The sequence below is a fragment of the Corvus cornix genome, chromosome 19 (assembly GCF_000738735.6).
Source record: "Corvus cornix cornix isolate S_Up_H32 chromosome 19, ASM73873v5, whole genome shotgun sequence".
Taxonomy (NCBI): domain Eukaryota; kingdom Metazoa; phylum Chordata; class Aves; order Passeriformes; family Corvidae; genus Corvus; species Corvus cornix.
In genome coordinates, this window is record NC_046348.1 from 6,703,684 (window position 1) to 6,723,210 (window position 19,527).

The following is a 19,527-nucleotide window of genomic DNA, read 5'->3' on the forward strand; positions in this document are numbered from 1 at the left end:
ACCGGGAGGGGCATCGCCATCACCGCCCCCGGCCCGCCCCCGCCCGCACAGCACCGCCCGGCTCCGGGGAAGGGGGAGGAACGAGGGGAGAGAAGGAAAGCGGCCTCTCACGCTGGTCCCAGGGGCTCAGGGCAAGCTTTTTCTGCTGGAGGAGATAGGGCTCCCCCGTCCTGCGACCCCCACCCCCACATGGGGGTCAGCCCCCCCTGGAGCGCAGGTGAGGTGGGGACAGACCCCACACCCGCCCCTAACCTCCCTCAGACCGACACACAATGGAGGAGCTGGACCCCACTAAGGTGGGGCTGGCCCTGGGGGCTCTGCACCCTTGGATGGGATGGACGCCAGTAACTGACCCCCAGGAGCTGTCCCCCCTCCCCAGTCAAGTATTTTTGGCTAAATACCCATAAAACAGGAGCCAGACCCCATAAAGCAGTGGAAGGGGGGCAGGAAAGCTGGGCCAGGGGACGGCAAGGCAATAGGTACCCTCTAAAAGGCTAAAGGAGGTTCACACAGCCCCACATCAGCCCCCCACAGAACGGGGGGTTCTTTATTTACACAGCAGCTTGTTCTGAATACAGCACCAGGCCGGGGGTGCACACAAGCAGCCCCTTCCCTCCCCTCTCTGCCTTTGCGGGTGTAGGAGGGCTCAGCACCCAAACTAAGACCGTCTCCCACCTCCCAAAGGAGCCTCTCTTCCCACTCCTGCATCCTGGCCCTGGCACACCCAAGCCAAGCAGCCAGGCCTGGCCCTGGGGTGCCTTCCTGGGCCATGAGTCTGTGACAACACCACCCCACGAGGTGGGGACAGCCCCACGCCAGGGCACCATGGCTCAGTCCATCTTGGTGGGCTCCTTCGTACGCTGCCTGGTCTCCCGGACAATCTTGGCCAGGGACAGGAGAATTGGGACAGCCATGGGCAGGAAGAGCGGGATGTAGATGGCAAATTTCTGGTCGTCAGGGAAGTAGAGGAGATGGAGGAGAGATGGGTCAAAGAAGGCCCTCTCCGAGGAGGTGACGGCCTCCTTGCTGGCCTGGAAAGCTGCGTGCAGGTGGCCCAGGGACAGCTCGGTCACAGCGCTCTGGACTGAGGCCACTGCCCGGTACACCTGTGTGGGAACAACACCAAGGGTCAGTCCCTGGCCAGGGAGCACCACAAGGACACTCAGCCCCCTCTGCTCCCCACCTCAGGGTGCCCCAGCCCTACCTCAGAGGCAACATCGTCCTTGATGACAATGTTCCCAATCTTGTCCAGGAGCTGGGCCAGTGAGGTCAGGGTGGTGGACACGGTGGCGATGTTCTCCACAGTGTGGGCCCAGAGCAGGTGGTCCAGCTCCCAGTCAGCCAGCCCCTCATTCCCTGGGCTTTCCAGCAGGAACTTGGGGGGCACCTCTTCCCGAGACAGCCCAAAGAGTAACCTGGGAGTAAAGGGACAGTCCCAGCCCACATCACAGGCCTGCATTCCCATGAGCTCCCTGCTCTTTTTCCCTGCTGCATTTAGTCCCAGTCCTGCCTAATTGCCTCCTGGATGTGGGGCAGGATAAGGCAAGCCTCCTACTTGAGGAGACAGGAGATGTGCCAGCACCCCTGGCCACAGAGCAGCGATGGCCAGTAGCCAGCACCTCAAAAGGCCACAAAGAACCACCCTCAGCCTCCCAGAGCCCACGGAGGGTGGCATGAACAAGCTGTTTGGGTACAGCCTGTTCTGACCCCACTGATTTCCACAGAGGCCTGGGGAAGAGAGCATCCTCACCGGAGCTGGGCCAGGAAAACCTCCATCACTCGTGCCATGTCCACATCCACATGCAGAGGGAGGGAGGCTTGGGGGGAAGCAGGGGCTTCAACGTTGTAAACCTGCAGAACATGTCAGCAAGGCATAGCTGGGGCCTCAGGGCCAGCAGGGTCACCAGCTGGGAATGGGGAGGCACCACCTTGTCCCAGCACTGCCAGCACCCCCATGGCTCCCGTACCATGATGCCGCCCCAGCGGGGGCTGTGGAAGGCGTTGGTGCTCACTGGGGCTCCATCCTTGTCCTGGATGTACAGGGGGGAGTGGGAGCGCTCCGGCACGTACAGCAGGAAGTTCAGCACGGGGTAGAGTGAGGCAGCACTGGAGCCTGCAGTGGCACAGAGTCACAGAACTCTTGTGGCTGGCAGGGACAGCAAGAGCAGCTCACAGCCCAGCTCCTCCTTCACAGCACCCCCGGAAGCTCTCACATGGGCTGGGGGGAAAAGGGACACAGGCACAGCTGTCCCCTCTCCCTCAGCAGAGCCTGGGCCCATGAGACAGATCCCAGCGAGCCATGAGCATGGTGCTCACCCAGCCGGGCCTCCACGGGGTTGATGACGTGCGGGAGGCTGTGAGCACTCAGGAGGAAGCTGGAGGACTCCTTGTCATAGCGTGGTGTCACTCCTAGGACAGCGTAGTACAGGATCTGCAGGCACACAAGAAACGTTGCCAGCAGAGGAGCGCATCCCAGGGAGGTCAGGGCTGGGCTTTCCCCACCATCTCTCCCAGCCCTCACCTGTGAATCCACAGAAAAGTTGGCCACCAAGCTCAGTTTGTCCAGGACGGGCTTCACGTAGCGGTTCACAGCCCCCTCGATATCCCAGTCCACGGTGTGGGACTTGGGGTCAGGGTTCAGCAGGCTGAAGGTGATCTCATACCCTGCAAGGACCTGCAGCCTATGAGGCACCGAGGCCGTGACAGAGCTCCCAAGAGCAGCAGGGCCTGTCCCCTCCTCCCTGGCCCACACCAGTGTGGGGTCACACCAACAGAGCAACCACAGCACAACCCTGGCCCAGAGCAACTGCTACAGGCAAAGGGGTCTGTTAGCCCAGAAGACATCCAGGGATGCTACAAGCAGAGCAGGAATGGGATCTTCCCCAGGGACAGAAGGTTTTCCCGAGGCCAGGGAACAGGGATGGAGGGCACATCCATACCCAGGCTGGATTTCAGGTACCGCCGTGCATCAGGGCGGAGCTGACCACCAGGCACACGGTCCGAGAGGGCGGCGGCGATGGAGCTGGCCGTGAAGGACATCACCTGTGTCACCTCCCGGAGCTGGGCCTGCAGGGCAGCCAGGCTCCCCCCAGCCCTCACCAGGGCACTGCGGTGCTTCCCCACGTAGACATTGATGCCCTGGGGATGGGATGGGATGGGGTGAGGGCTGGGAGCAGCACCCTGAGAATGGCACAGTGCCACCTGTGACACATGCCACCTCCCAGGGGTGAAGGACGCAGAGACTGGCACCACAGGGTGCTGCTCCCTACCTGAGGCAGGAGAGAGGAGGTTTCAGGGACCACATACATGGTTAGAGAGCCCAACGTGGTGTCCTGCAGTGGGTGCAGAGCAGCATCAGCCTCTGGGGAAGACGGAAGCACTGGCAGGGTTGGGAATTTCACTCCAATCCCCATCTCATTCTGAGACAAAGCAGTGTTCTCTGCTCAGCCAACCTCGGGAAGAGGAGCTCCCCAGCAATTTCCCTGCTCCAATACCTCGTGCAGTCGCTGCAGCCAGCGCTGCCTCCTCCTGACCCGTGGTGCTGCGATAGAGCATCTCATAGCGGGACATGACGCTGGTTCTCACTGCAAGGGCAGAAAACCTGAGTGAATCTGCTGATCCCAGGCCCCTCCAGGAGCCTGGTGCTCACAGGAACAAGGGACAGCCCCAGGGGGACACACAGTACGAGGTGCCAGCAGGGTGAACCACTATGGCACGTAGCATCACTGGTCCACACTGGTAGTTGGGCATCCCCATCCCTAGGCAATGGGGCTGGTCCCTTCTCTGTAGCACCCTGCGACTTTGTTGTCTCCCCAGTGCTCCCTGCACCGCCAGCTCAGGGCAGGATGGTACTGGTGAAAGGGGGTTTGGGGTCCCGGGCAGGTTGGGACCCCTCGGGAAAGGACGAGGCCACCCAAGAGGAGCAGACGGGGCAGGGACAGACAAGGAGGTCTCTCACGGTTCACGGAAATCTCCATCTCCTGCACGTCCCTGAAGGGCAGCGGCCTCGGCAGGTCCGCGGGCACCGACCCCGTGCCGAAGACCACGGCGATGGGCACCACCAGCTGAACCTGCACAGGGACAGCGTCAGCCCGGGCCCCCGAGCCCCCAGACCTGCCGCCCCCGGGCCCGCCCGGCGCTCACCGGCTGCTGGCCGAGCCCATCGATGTCCGCGTAGGGCAGGGCGGCGCGGTAGGTCTCGGTCGTTTTCCACCATAGCGGCAGCCCCAGCACCACGGCGATGGTAGCGAAGGACAGGGCGGCGCGCCGCCCCCGCGCCCGCTCTGCGGGGACAGCGCTCAGCACCGGCTCCCCGAGGACCGGGGTCGGAGGGCCGAGAGACAACGAACAAGCACCGGGCATCCAAACCCACCAGTACCTGCTTCATCCGCCGCTATGGCCGCCGCCACTGTCGCCGCCACCATCTTCACTTCCTGGCCCAGCCGGGCAGCGTGCCCTGCGCCCAGCCCAGCCAATCAGAGCTCACAACACCTAAGACAGCCAATAGGCGCGGCGTGCGCCGCGCGGCCGAACAGACGGGCGGCCAGAAGAACCAATCAGAACGCGTATCGGCCCTGAGGAGGCGGGTTTTAACCTCTACGAGTGCCGCGGAGGGACACGTGGCGGCGCGGCCGTGGGGGCGTGGGAGCGCGGTAGACACCGGGGTAGTGCCGAGTACCGGGACAGGGACGCGGAGAGGCGGGGACAGGAGCTCCTCAGCCGCCTCGTGTCTCTTAGGGGGAACCCACCCACCCTCTTCCAAGCTCACGGAGCCTCACGATGTGTGTGGGAGGGCTGAGACCCAACACAGCTCATTGCATAAGGGAGCACAACACGCTGCCGGTGATGCCCGGAGCGGGCGGGAGGGACGGGGCGGGCACAGAGCTGCCGGGTGCCCCGCGGCGAGGAAAAAGGCGGCACGGCGCTGTCTCTACCATTTATTCGTTGTTAGGCTATTTGGTACACGGGGTGCACATGGCGAACACAACACAGGCGCCCCAAGGGCGGCAGCGACCAGGACTGCAAAGCTACGGCAGGGCAGGGGCACCCCCAGGCCTCCCCTCCTGCCTCCCACGCGGCCTGCCCTCCTCCCCTCACGGCCCGGCCGGAGCCCCCGGCCAAAGGGGCACCCGGGTGGCTCCCCCCAGGGCCCGGCTGACCCGGACCCCTCGCTCCATCAGCGGACACGGCGTGGGGCCGGCCCGTGGGGCTCTCCCCCTTCCCCTCCCCGCGTGGCGGCTCCCCTGGGCGGCTGGGGTGGAAGCGGGGTGTGAGCAGTGGCGGGGAGGGGGCCGGGACGGGGGCCGGGGCCGGTGGGGTGCCCGGCCGGGGCTCAGTACGCGTGGTTGGCCACGTAGAGGGACTGCCCGGCGGCCCCCGAGTCGTCCCCGCTGCCCTCATACTTGCCCAGCGCTGCCAGCCCGTTCACCTGCAGGGGAAGGAAAGGTCAGTGGTCACTCTGGGGTGTCACTCAAGGGCTCCAAGTCACTGGGGATACAGCCTTCAGGGTCCCCCAGCTCATGGGGACACAGTGCTTGGGGAGCAGAGCCCAGGGATGTGGCCTTTGGCACCCCTCATTCTTCTGTAGGGAGACAACCCTCACTGTCCCCCTACAGACACAGTACTGTGTCCCTTCCATGGGGACCATGGTCCTTGGCATCCCTCGTCTCAAGGGGCACAGCCCTTGGTGTTTTCTCTCACCCTGTGGGACATGGTCCTCAGCCACCCCTCCTCCCATGGGTGCACAGTCCTCGGTGTCCCCACTACCCCAGGGTACGCAGCCCTTGGCATGCCCCTCCCAGGAGGGCCACCCCCATCACCTCTGCACGCTTGACAAACTCCTCGGTGGCAGCATCGGCGTTGTCCCTCTGCCCACGCCAGGCGCTGAGCGCCGACGCCTGCAGCGCCCGCCCGTAGGAGAAGGTGAGGGCCCATGGCCGCACCAGCGGGCACGTGTTGATAGCGTTGAGGTTGATGGAAGCCTCCTCCTCACTCTGACCCCCAGACAAGAAGGTGACACCTGTGGAGAGTAGGGTTATGGCACAGGAGGGGACACAGGGTATCGCCCTCCTGGTCTGTGCCACATGCCACGGCTGGTACCTGGCACGGCTGGGGGCACGGTGCGGCGCAGAGCGGTGACAGTGGCCATGGCGATCTCCTCGGGGCTGTACTTGGTGGGGCAGGAGTGCCCGGGGGTCACCATGTTGGGCTTCAGCAAGGTCCCCTCCAGGTAAACGTGGTGGTCGCTCAGTGCCTTGTAGACAGCTGCCAGCACCTGGGGAGGACAGGCAGCATGATGGAGTCCCATGGCATGGCATGGCACAGCACGGTGCCCACCCTGCTGCCACCCCAGCACTCACCTTCTCCGTCACATACTGGCATCGCTTGAGATCGTGGTCACCATCAGGCAGGATCTCCGGCTCCACGATGGGCACGATGCCATTCTGCAAACAGCAGCCATCACAGTGATGCCCCTGGGCATCCCCCAGCCTCATGGCTACATGGGACAATGCCCAGACCTGGGGAGTGATGTTCAGCCCCGAAGCTCAATGCCCCCCTTGGCAGAGATGCCCAGCCCCATGGGGGGATGCCTAACCTGGGAGGGTCAGTTCTCGGCCCCATGGAATAATGTCCATGTTTGTGAGGTGCACACAGCAATGCCACGCCCCATGGATTGACCTGACCCTATGGGTGATGCCCATGCCACAAGGCATGTCCACCCACGTGAGGTGTTACCCAACACAGGGGTTATGTCCAGCTGCTGGGCATGATCCCCAGGGATCATCATCACTGCACAGGCGCAGTGCTGAGCCTCACAGATCTGTGCCCACCCCCGTGGGGCAATACCTGCCCACACAGGTCAACACCATCCTCCAGGTCACTGCCCACCCCGTGGGGCGATGGCAGCAGGCAGGTACCTGCTGGCAGATGCTGGCGTAGCGGGCCAGGACGTTGGCGTTCTCCATGATGGCAAGCGCAGAGGGGGTGTGCTCGCTGATCTTCAGCACGCAGCGCCACTTGGCAAAGTCTGCCCCATCCTTCTTGTACTGGGCACAGCGCTCCCACAGCCCATCCAGACCTGCGGGGCAGCGTGTCAGCCCCACAGCCCCAAACCCCACTGCCCCAAACCCCACAGCCCCTGCTACACCTACCCTGCGTGGTGGTCTCGCCATCAGTCCCGGCCAGAGGAACAACACCCTTGTCCACCTGTGGAATGAGGGGAAGGTGGTGCTGAGCCCCACCAGCACCCTCCAAGCACCCTCAGCACCCCACAGACCCACCGGGCACACCCCACACCTTGATGCCCACGACGATGCCCTTGTCCTTGATCATCTGCACGAAGGGGGTGCCGTCATCAGCCTTCTGGTACATGGTCTCGTGGAAGAAGATGACGCCTCCGATGCATTTCTTCACCCGGCTGTCGGCGCTGAAGAGGATCTGGCGGTACAGCCGGCGGTTCTCCTCCGTGTTCTCCACCCCGATCTGGTTGAGGCGCTTGGCCATGCTCCCTGCGGGCACCCAGCACCCTCGTCAGCCTCCACCCAGCGTGGGGAAAAGGGGTGGCGGGACACATTTCCCCCCCCAAAACTGACCTACGGACTCATCGGCTGCCAGGATACCCTTCCCCGGGGCCACGATCCGCAGCGCGATGTCCGACAGCTCCTTCTTCTGCTCGGCCGTCAGCGCGGGATGTTGGTGCGTCATGGTGGCGGTGGCTGCGAGCGGACGGGGACTGAGTCACGCACCACCGGGGCGACACCCCGAAACCACATCTAGCCCCTTCCAAGGGGAGCGGGGACCCCCACGGGGCTGCTAGCCCGGCCCCACCGGCCAGGGCACGTTGTGTAAGCCTCGTGGCAGGGATCGTGGAGGATGCCGGGCAGCTCCCAGCCATTTTGCTGCCTGCCAGCCCGCCCCCAGCCCAGCCATCTTGAGGGAGCGCAGCTCCGCGGGGACCCGCGCAGGACACGAGGGGACCGGGATGGGGGTGCCCTGGGGATTGGAATCCCCCGCGGGGAATGGAAACAGCCCGGGGATGGGGATACCGGAGGGGCGGAAATACTCCAGGAAAAGGGGATAGAGAGAGCCCAGGGAGGCGCTACTTGAGTCTGGAGTTACCCGGGGTTTGGGGTACCCCGGAGATGGAGTACTCCATAGCCGGGAATAGCCCGCGGGGAGATTACGCGGGCGATGACGATAACACAAGAATGAGAATACCGGGGGGACGGAAATAGCCCAGGAATGGGGGACGGAGCCGCCCCAGGGCGGCACAAGCCGGGGATGGAGGTACCCAAAGCCTGGGGTACTCCGAGGATGGCGATACCCCGGGGCTGGCGCCGTCGCGGGGCCGGTGATGCCCCCAGGAGCCGGGGCGCTCGATCCCCCGGCCGGCACCATCGCGGCTTCAGCTCCGCCAGCGCAGGAGGAGTATCCTGGCTCCCCCCAAACCCCCAATACCCCCATGCCCGGGGGTCCCTTTGCCCTGAAGCCCCCCAGCGCGGACCGACCCCCGGGATGCCGCACGGAGACACCCGGCAGGCTCGGCGGGACTGCCGCCTCCCGCCGCCGGGACCCCCCGGCTGCCCCCCCGGCAGCTCCCCCCGGCCCCCCGGCTCTCCCTGACCCCCGGCTCCCCCGTACCGTGTAGGGCGGCGGCGGCGAGCACGGACTGCGGGCTGCGCGCTCCGGCCCCGCGGTAAATGTGGCTGCGGTGCCGCAGAGCTACGTGACCGGTGGGGCGGCACCGGGCAGGACCGGCCTCCCGCCCCGCCCCGGCCCGCCCCCGCCACCGCCCGCGCCCCCCCGCCTTCCCCAGCACCCCCGTCGGGGTCGTGCCCCTCCGCCGGCGACAACCCGCGCGCTCCTGGTGACCCTAAGGTGACAATCCCAGGCTGGAGACCCCGCTGTGCCACCCCTTGGCAGCGCCTTGCCGGTGATGGGGACCCCTCTGTTTCCCCGCCACCGCCCAGGGACACAGCTGAGTCACCCCTTGTCATGGGCAGGGCCCCCCATGCCATCCAGGCACTCCGCTGTGCCATCTCCAGTTGCTGCTGGAGACCCCTCTGTCCCACCACCCCTCTGCTTGGTTATGGGCAGAGACCTCTGACAGCCCCCTGCTGCTGCTGGGGACGCTGCTGTGCCCCCCTGTTGCCACTGCCAACTAAGGACAGCGATCCCTCCATGCCACCCCCGCGTTGTGCCCCCCTATTCCCATTACCAGTTAGGAACAGAGACTTTCCCCTCATCACCTCTGGACCAGGGACCCCCTTTTCCCACCCCCAGGCTGGGGTCACTGTTACTGTGCAGGATACCCCATCTGGGTCACCTCTGTGCCCAGGGACCAGCAGCACTGAGCCCCAGACCGTCCAGGACAGGGTGGGGACACTCACAGGAGACCAACTTCCCTAAAAAACCACCCGCAGCCGGCACAGGGACAATACCAGTGTCCCCACTCGCCCCACGGGGACGGCTGCCAGGGCCCCGCTGTGCTGAATCCCGCCGTAAAAGGAGGCTCAGCCACCCTGCGTGGCCCTAATCCAAAGAAGGGAGCACATTTCCCTGCATCCCAGAGCCGGGGGGCCCCCCACAACCTCGGAGGGCTGTACCCGACCCAGCGGGGTCACAGAGAAGGGAGGGAGGCAATGCCAGGGAGCAGCGAGTGCTGCTTCTCTGCGAGCCACCCACACACCCAGGACATAGAAGCACAGCCCCAAACATTGCCCGGGTAAATCGGTGCCAGCGCCCGGCGTGTCACGGCACCCGCCCCACACAGAGCGGCAGGGCTGTGGCAGAGGGCAGGGGAAGGTGATTTCCCCCCCCTTGGGCAGGAGAAAGAGGCCATTAAAAACCAGAGCACTTGTTGGAGCACTGCTATTTTGGGCCAGCGCAGGGGAGGGAGGTACCGCGTGGTCCCCGTGGCGGTGGGGAGCATCCTTGGGGTCAGGAACACCGGGAGGGAGATCCCGCAGGAGCTGCCTCAGCATGGAAGGAGGGAGGTGAGGTTGGAGCTGTTCTGGGAGGCCGAGGAGCCCCCTAAGGGAGCCCCCCTCCTCCATGCAGCAGCAGGGACCAAGCAAGGGCCGGGGGGGGGGGGTTGGGAGCAGGAGCTGGCAGAGCTCCCGGCGCTGGCTGAGCCATGGGATGCTGTGTGCTAGAGCCAGGCTGGGAGGGGGAAACGTCCCCATGCAAGAGGCATGTGCCCACAGCCCCACAATGGGGGTGCAGGATCCAGCCTCTGGAACCACCCCTACAATAAGGTGCAGGATCCAGCCTCTGGAACAATTCCCACGCAACAGGTGCATGCCCGCAGCCCCATGATGGGGTGCAGGATCCAGACGAGCCCCTGTGGAGCAGGGCACAGAGGGAATCTAGGGCAGGAGGAGGAGCGGGGAGCAGGGGAGGGAAGCTGGCTCAGCCCGGGCACTCCGGCTGCTGCCGAGGCCGCAGGGTGGGAGCCTGGGGAACGCGGTCCCTTATTGTGAGCAAGCACTGGCAGGGGGGAGGGGACGTGTCCCCCAACAAGGAGAGGCCCTGGGGGTGGCAGGGAGCTGTGCCCACAGCCCCGTGACAGAACAGGAGCAACCGGCACAGGCTGGACAAGTTGTCCCCACCCACAGCACCAGGAGCTTCCTGAATGCACACACCAGGCGGGGTAAAAGCCAACACGACTTTATTCAGTAAATAATTACAACATTAACAACAGGAAAGGTTTCAGGCTACAGGCTATAGCGGCTCGGCAGCTTCCTTGCTGGCTGGCTTCAGGCCCAGGTAGCGCAGCAGGCTCTGGAGCTCCTGGCAGCCCAGAGCCACCTCAGGGACAGCCGACAGGACCTGGGGACAGCAGCAGCAATAGTGTTTGGGTTGGTGCTGTTGCAGTCACAGCAAGGGTGAGCGATGAACTGTAAATCTCACCTCTTTCATCTTCTCCTGCATCTTCTCATGGGTCCTCAGCACTTTCTGGGTATGATGGAGCTTCATCTCCAGCCCTCGGACCTGTGGTGGTGGGAGATGCCTGTCAGGACTGTGCTCCAAACTTGGACAGGGACCAGGCCAGAAGGGAAAGGGGACCCCTGCCCACGTCAGGAGTGTTGGAACTCTGTGATCTTTATGGTCCCTTCCAAATCAAACCATTCTGATTCTATTAGTGGAGCCAGGGCAGCCCCTTGGGGCACCCCATACCTGCTCCAGGTACTTGTCAGTGAGCTGCAGATTCTCATCCTTCTTTTCCAGGAGCAGCAGCCGCAGTTTATCCACCTGCAAAAGGAGCAAGCCTGGCTGAGATCCCTGTGGGGTAAAGCTCTGGGGTGGGGGGGCAAGGTCTGAAGCAAGGTCTGAAGAGGTCTCCTTGTCCATGGTGGGGTGACACGAGGAGCCCTCAGCCCGGCAGCTCCCCGGCCTCACCTCCCGCCGCAGCATGACCCGCTCCTGGACGTAGGCAGTGTCCACCTGGTGCTCCTTGCCCCGCATCTCCTCCCACAGCACCCTGGCCTCTGTCTCTGCGTGCTGGAGCGAGCGCTTCAGCTGGGAGACCTCTGCCTTCAGCCTCTACGGGGGAAGAGGGGATGACGAGAGGGGTCCTGTAGCCGGCAGCCCCCAAGGGTGCTGCCCACCCCCGGGCCCCATCACACACCGTGACTTCCCCACTCTTGTCGATGAGTTGAAACATCTTCTCTTCCTGCTGTTTCACCACGTCCTGCAGCTCCTTCTCGTTCTGCCAGGGAAGAAGAAGCAGGGTCAGACAGTGCCCAGCCCTGGCCACCCCCAGCACCCTGGAGCGGGTTTTCTCATGTTTGAGGAGGTCAGACAAGCCAGGAGCACCCATGGGGCATCACCAGATTTCTCTGTGTCCTAGATCAGCGCCCGTCCTAGTTCGGCTCTGCCCTGGGGTGAGCTCTGGCCCACTTCTGGCTCACCTCAAGCTTGGTCCTCAGCGCCTTGTTCAGCTTGGCGATGGTGGCAGCCTGGGCATCCACCTTCTCCTGGCTCTCAGCTGTCACTGTCTCCAGGCGGAGCTGCAGGTCAGAGCTGGAAGAGGACAGTGGTGGTGAGCAGGTGGGGATCACAGGAGAGCACAGCACCAAACCCCCTCCTGGCCATCCCACTTGGCCTGTGGTGAGAGAAGACACCTGGTCCAGCCCAGCCAGATGGAAAAAGCCCATCTTGCCATGGCAGGAGAAGTCTAATCCAGGGCTGGGGCAAGAGGCAGACCCAGGCAGGCTGCCTGCAGGAAAGGCCATGCCCAGGAGAGTGATGCCCCTGCCCAGCCCTTGACATGAGCCCCCACTGAACTCACATCTCCGTCTGCAGTGCCCTGAACTCGCTCTGCTCCAGTTCCTGGATGCGGCAGCTCAGCATGGCGAGGTTGGAAACCACAGCTCTCAGCTCCTTCACGCTGTCCAGCAGAGTGTCCTCAGGGTCTGCAAGCAGGAAAGAGTCTCGTGAACAACACAGAGGGAACATCAGCCCCAGGGCACACAGAGGAAGGTGTGCCTGCTCATCCCTCTGCACAGCAGCCCTGCAGCTTCAGAGCAGGGTCCCACACAGGGTGACAGCCCCAATACCTATCGGCTTTGGTGTGGATGCAAGTTTGTCCTTGGCAACTCTACTCCCACTCCTGGTGGTTTCATTGGCATCTACGAGAAGAGAGGACAGCAGCTGTGCCCAGCCCTGCACATCCCCCAGCATGGGAGGGAATGATCCCCATCCTGGGACTCCCCAAAACCCAGAGCAGCAGGTGCCACCTCACCTTTCCCTGCCTCAGCTTTCAGGACACTGCCCACAGAGGAGCTGCTGGCGTGGTGCGGGGTGCAGCACGCCGGGGTGCGGAAGGCCGGGGTCCAGGCACGGCGCGGTGTCTGCCAGCCCGGGGTCCGGGGGCCCGGGGTCCAGGCTTTGCTTCTCGATGGAGCATCATCATCATCCTTCAGAGGGGAAGGAGAGCAGAGCACCAGAGTGCAGCTTGTGACTGCCCCAGCAAGCACAGTGTCTCAAAGCCGTGCCATGGAGAGTCACGGGTATGTGACCCCCTGGGCCACCCTGTTGTCCTTGTCTCCAGCACAGGGCTCCTACCTGCTCTTCCAGAGCAGCCTTGAGGCAGTCAGCAAGCTCCTGCAACCGCATCTTGCTCTCCATAATGTCCGTGGAGCACCAAGAAACTTTGTTCCTCTTTTTCTGCAAGCTGTCGAGCTCGGCCTTGGTGCTGTTCAGCTCCTTGCTGAGGGCAGCCTGCTCTTCCCTGTGGGACAGCATGAGCTTCAGCAGGAGCAGCATTTCCCTTCCTTGATGTGGGATGGGGACATTTTCAATGCCTGCCTCTCATCGTGAACCAGCAACGGTGCAAGTCCCACAGATTTAGTCAGCTTCCCTCAAGATGGCATCTGCTGGGCTTCCCCACAGCCTCCCCCACCCACCCGGACCACCACACTTGGCTGGGGCAGCAGTGACCATGGTCACAATGTCCCCTCTGACACCCAGCAAGGGCTTGATTTCCCAAAAACAGAGGGGTTTGAGTGGAGCTGGTGAGTGGGGCGGTACCGCAGGCGTTGGTGGGACTCCATCAGCTCCTCGTGCTGCAGGACACGCTCCTGCAGCGTGGCCAGCGTGGAGTTCAGCCTGGCCTCCACCTCCAGCAGCTGCGTGCGGCACATTTGGTTCTCCTGATCCAGGAACTGTAAGAGGGTGGGGGGACACAGCCGTGAGCAGCCAAACAGAGATCCCAGGGGGCTCACCGGGACCCTCAGCACAGACCCTCCCATGCCCCAGGGTGCTGTTTCTAATCTGGGGCAGCTTTATCCCAGCAGACCAAACCCTACAAACCAGTTTACTGGGGACACAGGACAGGCTGGGGGATGGCTCCATGCCTGCAGGGGAAAATTATCTCCAAGAGCTGCCCAGCCCCCTCCCTGGGAATCCCTGCCGGGCAGGATGAAAAGCTGCGCTACGTGCGGGATGTCAACCCACCCGCCCTCGCAAGCTCATCCCCCCTCCACAGGAGGGCTAATCCCGCTCCTGGCCATCTGCCAGCTTTCCTGGAGAGGCCGTGATGGGGGCCGGCAGCACGGGCAAGGTCAGGCAGCTCCTACCTCCCGGCACTCGGTGGCCTCCCGCAGCTCCTGGCACAGCTCCTTGCACTCCTGCTGCAGGGAGTTCCTCTCCCGCGCCAGCCTGTGGGGATGGGATGGGATCAGGGCATGCTGTGTTTTGGGAGTCAAGAGGTGGGGAGGGGCTCAGGATATCAGAGCTCAAACCCACTGGGCCATCTCCTCCCACTGCTTCTCATTCTCCTGCTGTAGCGCATCCCGCTCCTGCTCCACGCTGGCCAGATTTATCATCACGGAGCTCAGGTCTGCGAGGGACATAGCTGTCAGCCAGGGGGGACAGGGGCAGTGGGGATGAGGCAGCTCCAGCCCCCATGTCACCCCCCCCACCTTTGCCCAGGCGAGAGTTGGCCACTGTCAGCTGCTCCAGCTGAGCCTCTGTGTCCTGCAGAGCCACCACGGTCTTCTGCAGCTGGCAGGATGCCTGTGGAGACACGGTGCTTGCTCTGGGGCACTCTTCTCCATGGGGTATTCTCGCACCAAGGGGTGCCCCAAATCACCCCGTGCCTCAGACATCTCATAGCACTGGGCACCCCTGTACCTCCTCCTTGGCTCGAAGAGCTTCCTCTGCTTGCTCCCGTGTGGCAGCCAGCTCCTCCAGGCAGCTCTGCAGCTTGCCAGGCACACGCTCCAACATGGCATGGGACTGGTACACCAGGGCCCTCGTCTGCTCCCGCTGGGAAGGGAGACAGCACCAGGCAGAGCTCAGCGTGGCACTGCCATGGCACTGGTGGCACTGCCCTGCTGTGTGACCAGGGATAGGTCACAGCACCCAGGGCACTGGGCAGCGAGGGGCTGAGCCCCCCATGGGACACCGCTCACCTCCTCATCCAGGGCTCTCCTTTCCTTCTCCAGATTTTCAAAGGTGACATCTAAGAATTCCCGGAAAGTCTGTGCCTCAGCAGACAGGGATGTCTGTAGGGTAGGAGGGATGAGTCAGCACTGCCGTGGTGGAAAAACCACATTTAATGGCCATGAAGGGAGGCAAGTGCCAGCCCCGAGGCCGAATTTGCAGCAGCTTCTCAGCAGCAGCACCAGGAAACCTCTGGTGCACCCAAGCCCATTGCAGAGCATCACCCAAGCTCAGGACGTGGGGATGCCCTTCCAGCCCCTGATCCAGTGTGGGGTGGCTGGGGGTAGCACCCCACTCAGTACCTGCAGGTTGATGGCACGGGCCAGCAGCATGCTCAGCTCTTGCTGGGAGGCCAGGCTCTGGTCACGGGCACAGATCTGGGCACTGGCATGGGCACAGAAAGCCTCCAGGAAGAGATATCCCTGCAGAGGAAAGGATGCTGCTCCAACCATGCTGTCGCATAAGGGGAAACTCCCAGGAGCCATCCCTGCACGCTGCATCAGCCTGGGACTCCTGCTCCCAGGGGGGGTACAGCCCATGCCAAAAAAACATCCAGAGAGCTCCATCGCACAGCACTTCTTGCCTTCCACATTGGGATTTTCTTCCTCTGGGGTGCCAGGGAGATCCTCACCTCCAGAGATGGGCAGAGATGCAGGATGTCCCGCCAAAGGCATGAGGACAGCTGAGACTACCTCGATCCCACAACAGCTGTCCCCTTACCTGCTCCTTGGCTCGTAGGGCTTCATCCACTCGCTGCCTGATGGCATCCCGCTCTTCCAGGCAGCTCTGCAACTTGCTGGGAGCACTCTCAGGCACAGCCTGGCAGTGGGACACCAGGGCCCTCTCCTGCTCCTGCTGTGGGAGCAAACAGCACCATGAGGCACCAGGTACAGCTGCCATGTGTGCCAACAGGTCTCCCAAAACCCAGGGGAAAGGAGAAGCAGAGGGATGTGCAGGAGCTCACCTCCTGTGCCAGGGCTCCCTGCTCATCCTGCAAGCTCTGAAAGGCGGCATCTGCGAGGCCCTGGAACAGGGGGCACTGGCTGCTCCAGGTGCTCTGGGGAAGGGACAAGGACACCAGTGTTACAGCAGCTGGCACAGGCAGCACCGGGCACATGCATGGGCCCTGCGTGGCTGAGACCTGGCATACTCATTGCCAGTGACAGCCACCGTGCCCACAGCACCCAGCTCCAGATCCCGCTCTGCTCCCCACTGCCACTGCACAGCCTCCGTTCTCCTCCACAGCTCGAGGCAGAGATGCCAGTAGATCTCCTCCTCCCAAGGGCATCCACCAGAGCAGAGGGGGCTTCGCACCAGCCCCGCTCCACCCTGGGGCCAGCGAGAGCTCGTCAGCCACAACACCTCCCATCCTCCCCCCACGAGTGCCAGGGATGTTTCCCCCCACGAGGGTTCAAATCCAGCAAACTCAGCGGGTTGATCCAGGCATGACAATGCAGTACCGGGCGCGTGATGCCGTGATGCAGCAGCCCTGCTTTACTTCCGCTCCACCAACCCAGACGGGGTCACCGTCTTGCCAGAGGCACAAGGACACTGTCACGGCACCAAGGCTGCGGGGAACAGGGTGGCATCACCTCAGAGAGGACTCTTACCCCTTCAGGGTGGGTGATGTCTGTCTGTGTGAGCGCGTCCCTCTGCTTGGCCGGCCCCACGCCAGGCCGCAGCCGCTGGCTCTCTTGCCAGTCACGCAGCTGCAGCGAGAGGGCTTCGATGATGATGAGGGTGCTCTCCAGCCGCCCCTCCAGCTCTGCCCGAGGCAGGGTCTTCAGCTGCTCCCGGGGACAGCTGGGGACAGAGAGAGGGCTTAGGGCAAGGACAGCTCACAGGTGCCACAACCCCATCCAGGGGGGCATGTCCTCATACTTACTGCCAGAGCAGGGAGTCTGTTTCAGCAGCACTATCCTTGGCACAGGGCATGCTTCCCCTGGATGTGTTCATGCTCCTCTCCCACACATCCCGAGGTGTCATGAAGGTGCCAGTGGCCATGGAGAGCACCGGGGTCATGCTGGTTCCTGTGGCCATAGTGGGCGCCGGGGTCATGCTGGTTCCAATGGCTGTGGTGGGCACTGGGGTTGTGCTGGTGCCAGCAACTGCAGTGGGCACAGGGGTCATGCTGGTGCCAGTGACCATGGAGGGCACTGGGGTTGTGCTGATGCCAGCAACTGCAGTGGGCACAGGGGTCATGCTGGTGCCAGTGACCATGGTGGGCACAGGGGTCGTGTTGGTGCCAGTAACCACAGACATGGAGGTCATGCTGGTGCCAGTGACCACTGTGGGCACTGGGGTCGTGCTGGTGCTGGCAACCGCGGTGGGCACGGGGGTGACACTGCTGCTGGCATCCTGCTGTGGCTTGCGGAGGGGCAGGCTGTGCCGCAGGGATTCCACCAGGAATGAGGTGTTGAGGGTCTTCTCCAGCCACACCAGCGGCAACATCCAGGACACAGCACCCAGGGTCAGTTCAGGTGAGGTGACAGGGGTGACAGTGGCTTCTGACCCAGCAGGCTCCAACCCACTTGCCTCGATGGGAGGGAGGCCAGGTGGGCTCTGCTCTGGGGGGACAGGGGCGGGGGACTCGGCTCCCTCAGGGGTGCCTTGGCAATGCAGAGGACCAGCACTCCCATCTGCAGACGGGGGCTCGGAGGCCACAGGGCTGCAAGAAAAGTCTGCAGGTGCTGCTCGCCACCCGTGGAAAGGAGCTTTCTGCGGGGTGGAGCTGGTGCCAGGGGGCCCTGGGGTGCAGGAGGCTGTGCTGGCATTGCCAGGGGACCCAGAGCTGCAGGGTGGTAGAGCAGGGCTGCAAGGAGAGTTTGGGTTGCAAGACACTGAGCTAATGATGTTGGGGAGCCCTGGCGTGGTGCTGCCAGGGGACTCCAGGGTGCAGGGTCCCAGGACAAGGCTGCACATGGTGCTGCCAGGGGACTCCAAGGTGCTGGGCACTGGGATGGAGCTGCGTGGAGAGACTGGCACAGTGTTACCGGGGCTCTCTGGGGCGCTGGATCCTAGGATGGACCTGCACAGGGGGACTGGAAGGATGCTGCTGGAGGGCTCTGGGGTGCTGGACACTGGGATGGAGCTGCACAAGGGGACTGGAATGATGCTGCTGGAGGGCTCTGGAGTGCTAGGCACCGGGATGGAACTGCACAGGGAGGCTGGCACAGCGCTGCTGGAGGGCTCTGGGGTGCTGGGGACCGGGATGGAGCTGCACAGGGAGGCTGGCACAGCGCTTCTGGGGGGCTCTGGGGTGCTGGGGACCGGGATGGAGCTGCACAGGGAGGCTGGCACTGTGCTGTTGGGGGGCTCTGGGGTGCTGGGGACCGGGATGGAGCTGCACAGGGAGGCTGGCACTGTGCTGCTGGGGGGCTCTGGGGTGCTGGGGACCGGGATGGAGTTGCACAGGGAGGCTGGCACTGTGCTGCTGGGGGGCTCCAAGGTGCTGGGACCTAGGACTGGGCTGCACAGAGGGGCTGAGATGGTGTTGTCAGGGAGCTCTGGCATGCTGGACACTGAGATAGGACTGCCAGGGGCCTCTGGGCTGGTGCTGCTGGAGGTCTCCAAGGCACCAGGCGTAAGGGTGGGATTGCTGGGGGCCTCAGAGGCACCAGGCTTAAGGGTGGGAGTCCTGAGGCCACGGGTGGAGGTCCTGGAGGGCTCCAAAGTGGTGCTGCTGGGGGTCCCCGGGGTGCAAGGCATTGGGGTGGTGCTGCTGGGAGGGCCCAGGGTAGCACTTCGCGGGGGTCCTGGGGTGCAAGGTGCGGTGACACTGCTGCGGGAGCCCCGGGCGCAGGACGCTGGGGTGGCGCAGTCATGGTCCTACAGGATATTTTAAGAGGGAAGGGGGGGTCAAGACAGCCCTGCCCTTTCCCGTTGCACCCCGCAGCCTTTTTCCCCGGTCTCCCCATTTCCCCCACTCCAGTAAAAACGCCCGCCCTCCCCTTGCCCCAGTACCATCTAACCCCCCCAACATCCCCGGTTCCGGTACACCGCAGCCCTCCCCGTTATCTCCCGCACACCGACCTTGAGCCGCAGCCGGCGGAGCAGGGGGGTCAGGCTGGTCCGGTCCGCGCCCAGCTGCAGCTCCTGCAGTGGGGTGCGCCGGGGCCGCTTCTGCGCCTGGGGGGGGACCGGGGGGTCACCGGCGGCAGCACCGGCAGCTCCCCCCCACCACACACACACACATACACATAGAGATACCGGAAGCGCTGCGGACCGCACCGGACCCGCCGCCCCCTCGGGGACCAACCGGCCCCGCCGGAACATCCAAACCGAACCCCAGCCCCGGCCCGCACTCACGGCGGGGGTCTTGGCGCGCTGCATGGTCCGGGATTGCTCCCGGTCTCGACTCCGGTCGCTCTCAGTCGCGGCCCCGCTCCCGGTCTGGGCCCCGGGCCCGCCGGTTCGGGTTCGAGCCCCGGGCCCGCCGCCGCCCGCGCGCCGCCGGTTTGAAAACCACGCGCGGCTCTGATTGGCTGCGCCGCGCGCGCGTCACCGCGCGGGGCGACCGTTGGGGCGGGGCCACGCCCGGGCGGCGGGCGGGGAGTGGGCGTGGCTTTAGCCGATGGC

General features: G+C 64.1%; 3 protein-coding genes across 5 annotated transcripts; all 3 read right to left on the bottom strand.

Moving 5' to 3' along the window:
* Window positions 1–514: 514 nt before the first annotated feature.
* PIGS (phosphatidylinositol glycan anchor biosynthesis class S) lies at window positions 515–4,484 on the bottom strand. The gene is made up of 12 exons (XM_039563015.1): window positions 4,379–4,484; window positions 4,144–4,283; window positions 3,959–4,070; window positions 3,495–3,584; window positions 3,270–3,361; window positions 2,940–3,138; window positions 2,522–2,664; window positions 2,317–2,431; window positions 1,968–2,113; window positions 1,751–1,851; window positions 1,205–1,415; window positions 515–1,106 (listed from the first exon to the last, which is right to left on the bottom strand). The coding sequence occupies exons 1-12, from the start codon at window positions 4,422–4,424 to the stop codon at window positions 831–833; spliced, it is 1,671 nt and encodes a 556-aa protein (XP_039418949.1). The 5' UTR covers window positions 4,425–4,484; the 3' UTR covers window positions 515–830.
* A 439-nt stretch (window positions 4,485–4,923) lies between these two features.
* Window positions 4,924–8,746, bottom strand: ALDOC (aldolase, fructose-bisphosphate C). Its single transcript, XM_039563016.1, has 9 exons — window positions 8,641–8,746; window positions 7,593–7,715; window positions 7,297–7,508; window positions 7,152–7,206; window positions 6,918–7,078; window positions 6,360–6,443; window positions 6,100–6,274; window positions 5,820–6,019; window positions 4,924–5,428 (listed from the first exon to the last, which is right to left on the bottom strand). Exons 2-9 carry the CDS (start codon window positions 7,702–7,704, stop codon window positions 5,333–5,335), a joined length of 1,095 nt encoding a protein of 364 aa, XP_039418950.1. The 5' UTR covers window positions 7,705–7,715; window positions 8,641–8,746; the 3' UTR covers window positions 4,924–5,332.
* Window positions 8,747–10,652: 1,906 nt separating this feature from the next.
* On the bottom strand, window positions 10,653–19,402 carry SPAG5 (sperm associated antigen 5). 3 transcript variants are annotated; one of them, XM_039563072.1, is made up of 23 exons: window positions 19,258–19,402; window positions 18,982–19,077; window positions 16,835–18,777; window positions 16,560–16,752; window positions 15,914–16,006; window positions 15,670–15,804; window positions 15,252–15,371; window positions 14,919–15,011; window positions 14,638–14,772; window positions 14,427–14,520; window positions 14,251–14,344; window positions 14,082–14,163; window positions 13,534–13,667; window positions 13,069–13,234; window positions 12,746–12,920; window positions 12,561–12,632; window positions 12,293–12,416; window positions 11,913–12,024; window positions 11,630–11,710; window positions 11,401–11,544; window positions 11,179–11,253; window positions 10,912–10,992; window positions 10,653–10,830 (listed from the first exon to the last, which is right to left on the bottom strand). In XM_039563072.1, exons 1-23 carry the CDS (start codon window positions 19,279–19,281, stop codon window positions 10,723–10,725), a joined length of 4,374 nt encoding a protein of 1,457 aa, XP_039419006.1. In that variant the 5' UTR covers window positions 19,282–19,402; the 3' UTR covers window positions 10,653–10,722. The 3 variants fall into 3 exon arrangements, with proteins under 3 accessions (XP_039419006.1, XP_039419005.1, XP_039419004.1); XM_039563071.1 differs by lacking the exon at window positions 19,258–19,402 and having other exon boundaries at window positions 15,670–15,801; window positions 18,982–19,251; XM_039563070.1 differs by lacking the exon at window positions 19,258–19,402 and having other exon boundaries at window positions 18,982–19,251.
* Between the last annotated feature and the right edge of the window lie 125 nt (window positions 19,403–19,527).

Coding starts and splice junctions, on each gene's coding strand:
- PIGS (XM_039563015.1), bottom strand. CDS start 4,424: ATGGTGGCGGCGACAGTGGCGGCGGCCATAGCGGCGGATGAAGCAG. Junction 3,139..3,269: donor CCTCCTCTCTCCTGCCTCAG/GTAGGGAGCAGC, acceptor TCCCATCCCCAG/GGCATCAATGTCTACGTGGG. Junction 1,416..1,750: donor GTTTTCCTGGCCCAGCTCCG/GTGAGGATGCTC, acceptor CTTTACTCCCAG/GTTACTCTTTGGGCTGTCTC.
- ALDOC (XM_039563016.1), bottom strand. CDS start 7,704: ATGACGCACCAACATCCCGCGCTGACGGCCGAGCAGAAGAAGGAGCTG. Junction 7,079..7,151: donor TGGCGAGACCACCACGCAGG/GTAGGTGTAGCA, acceptor GCTGCCCCGCAG/GTCTGGATGGGCTGTGGGAG. Junction 6,275..6,359: donor GCCAGTATGTGACGGAGAAG/GTGAGTGCTGGG, acceptor TGTCCTCCCCAG/GTGCTGGCAGCTGTCTACAA.
- SPAG5 (XM_039563070.1), bottom strand. CDS start 19,224: ATGTTCCGGCGGGGCCGGTTGGTCCCCGAGGGGGCGGCGGGTCCGGTG. Junction 14,773..14,918: donor GGAGAGCCCTGGATGAGGAG/GTGAGCGGTGTC, acceptor CTCCCTTCCCAG/CGGGAGCAGACGAGGGCCCT. Junction 11,254..11,400: donor GGGTCATGCTGCGGCGGGAG/GTGAGGCCGGGG, acceptor CTCCTTTTGCAG/GTGGATAAACTGCGGCTGCT.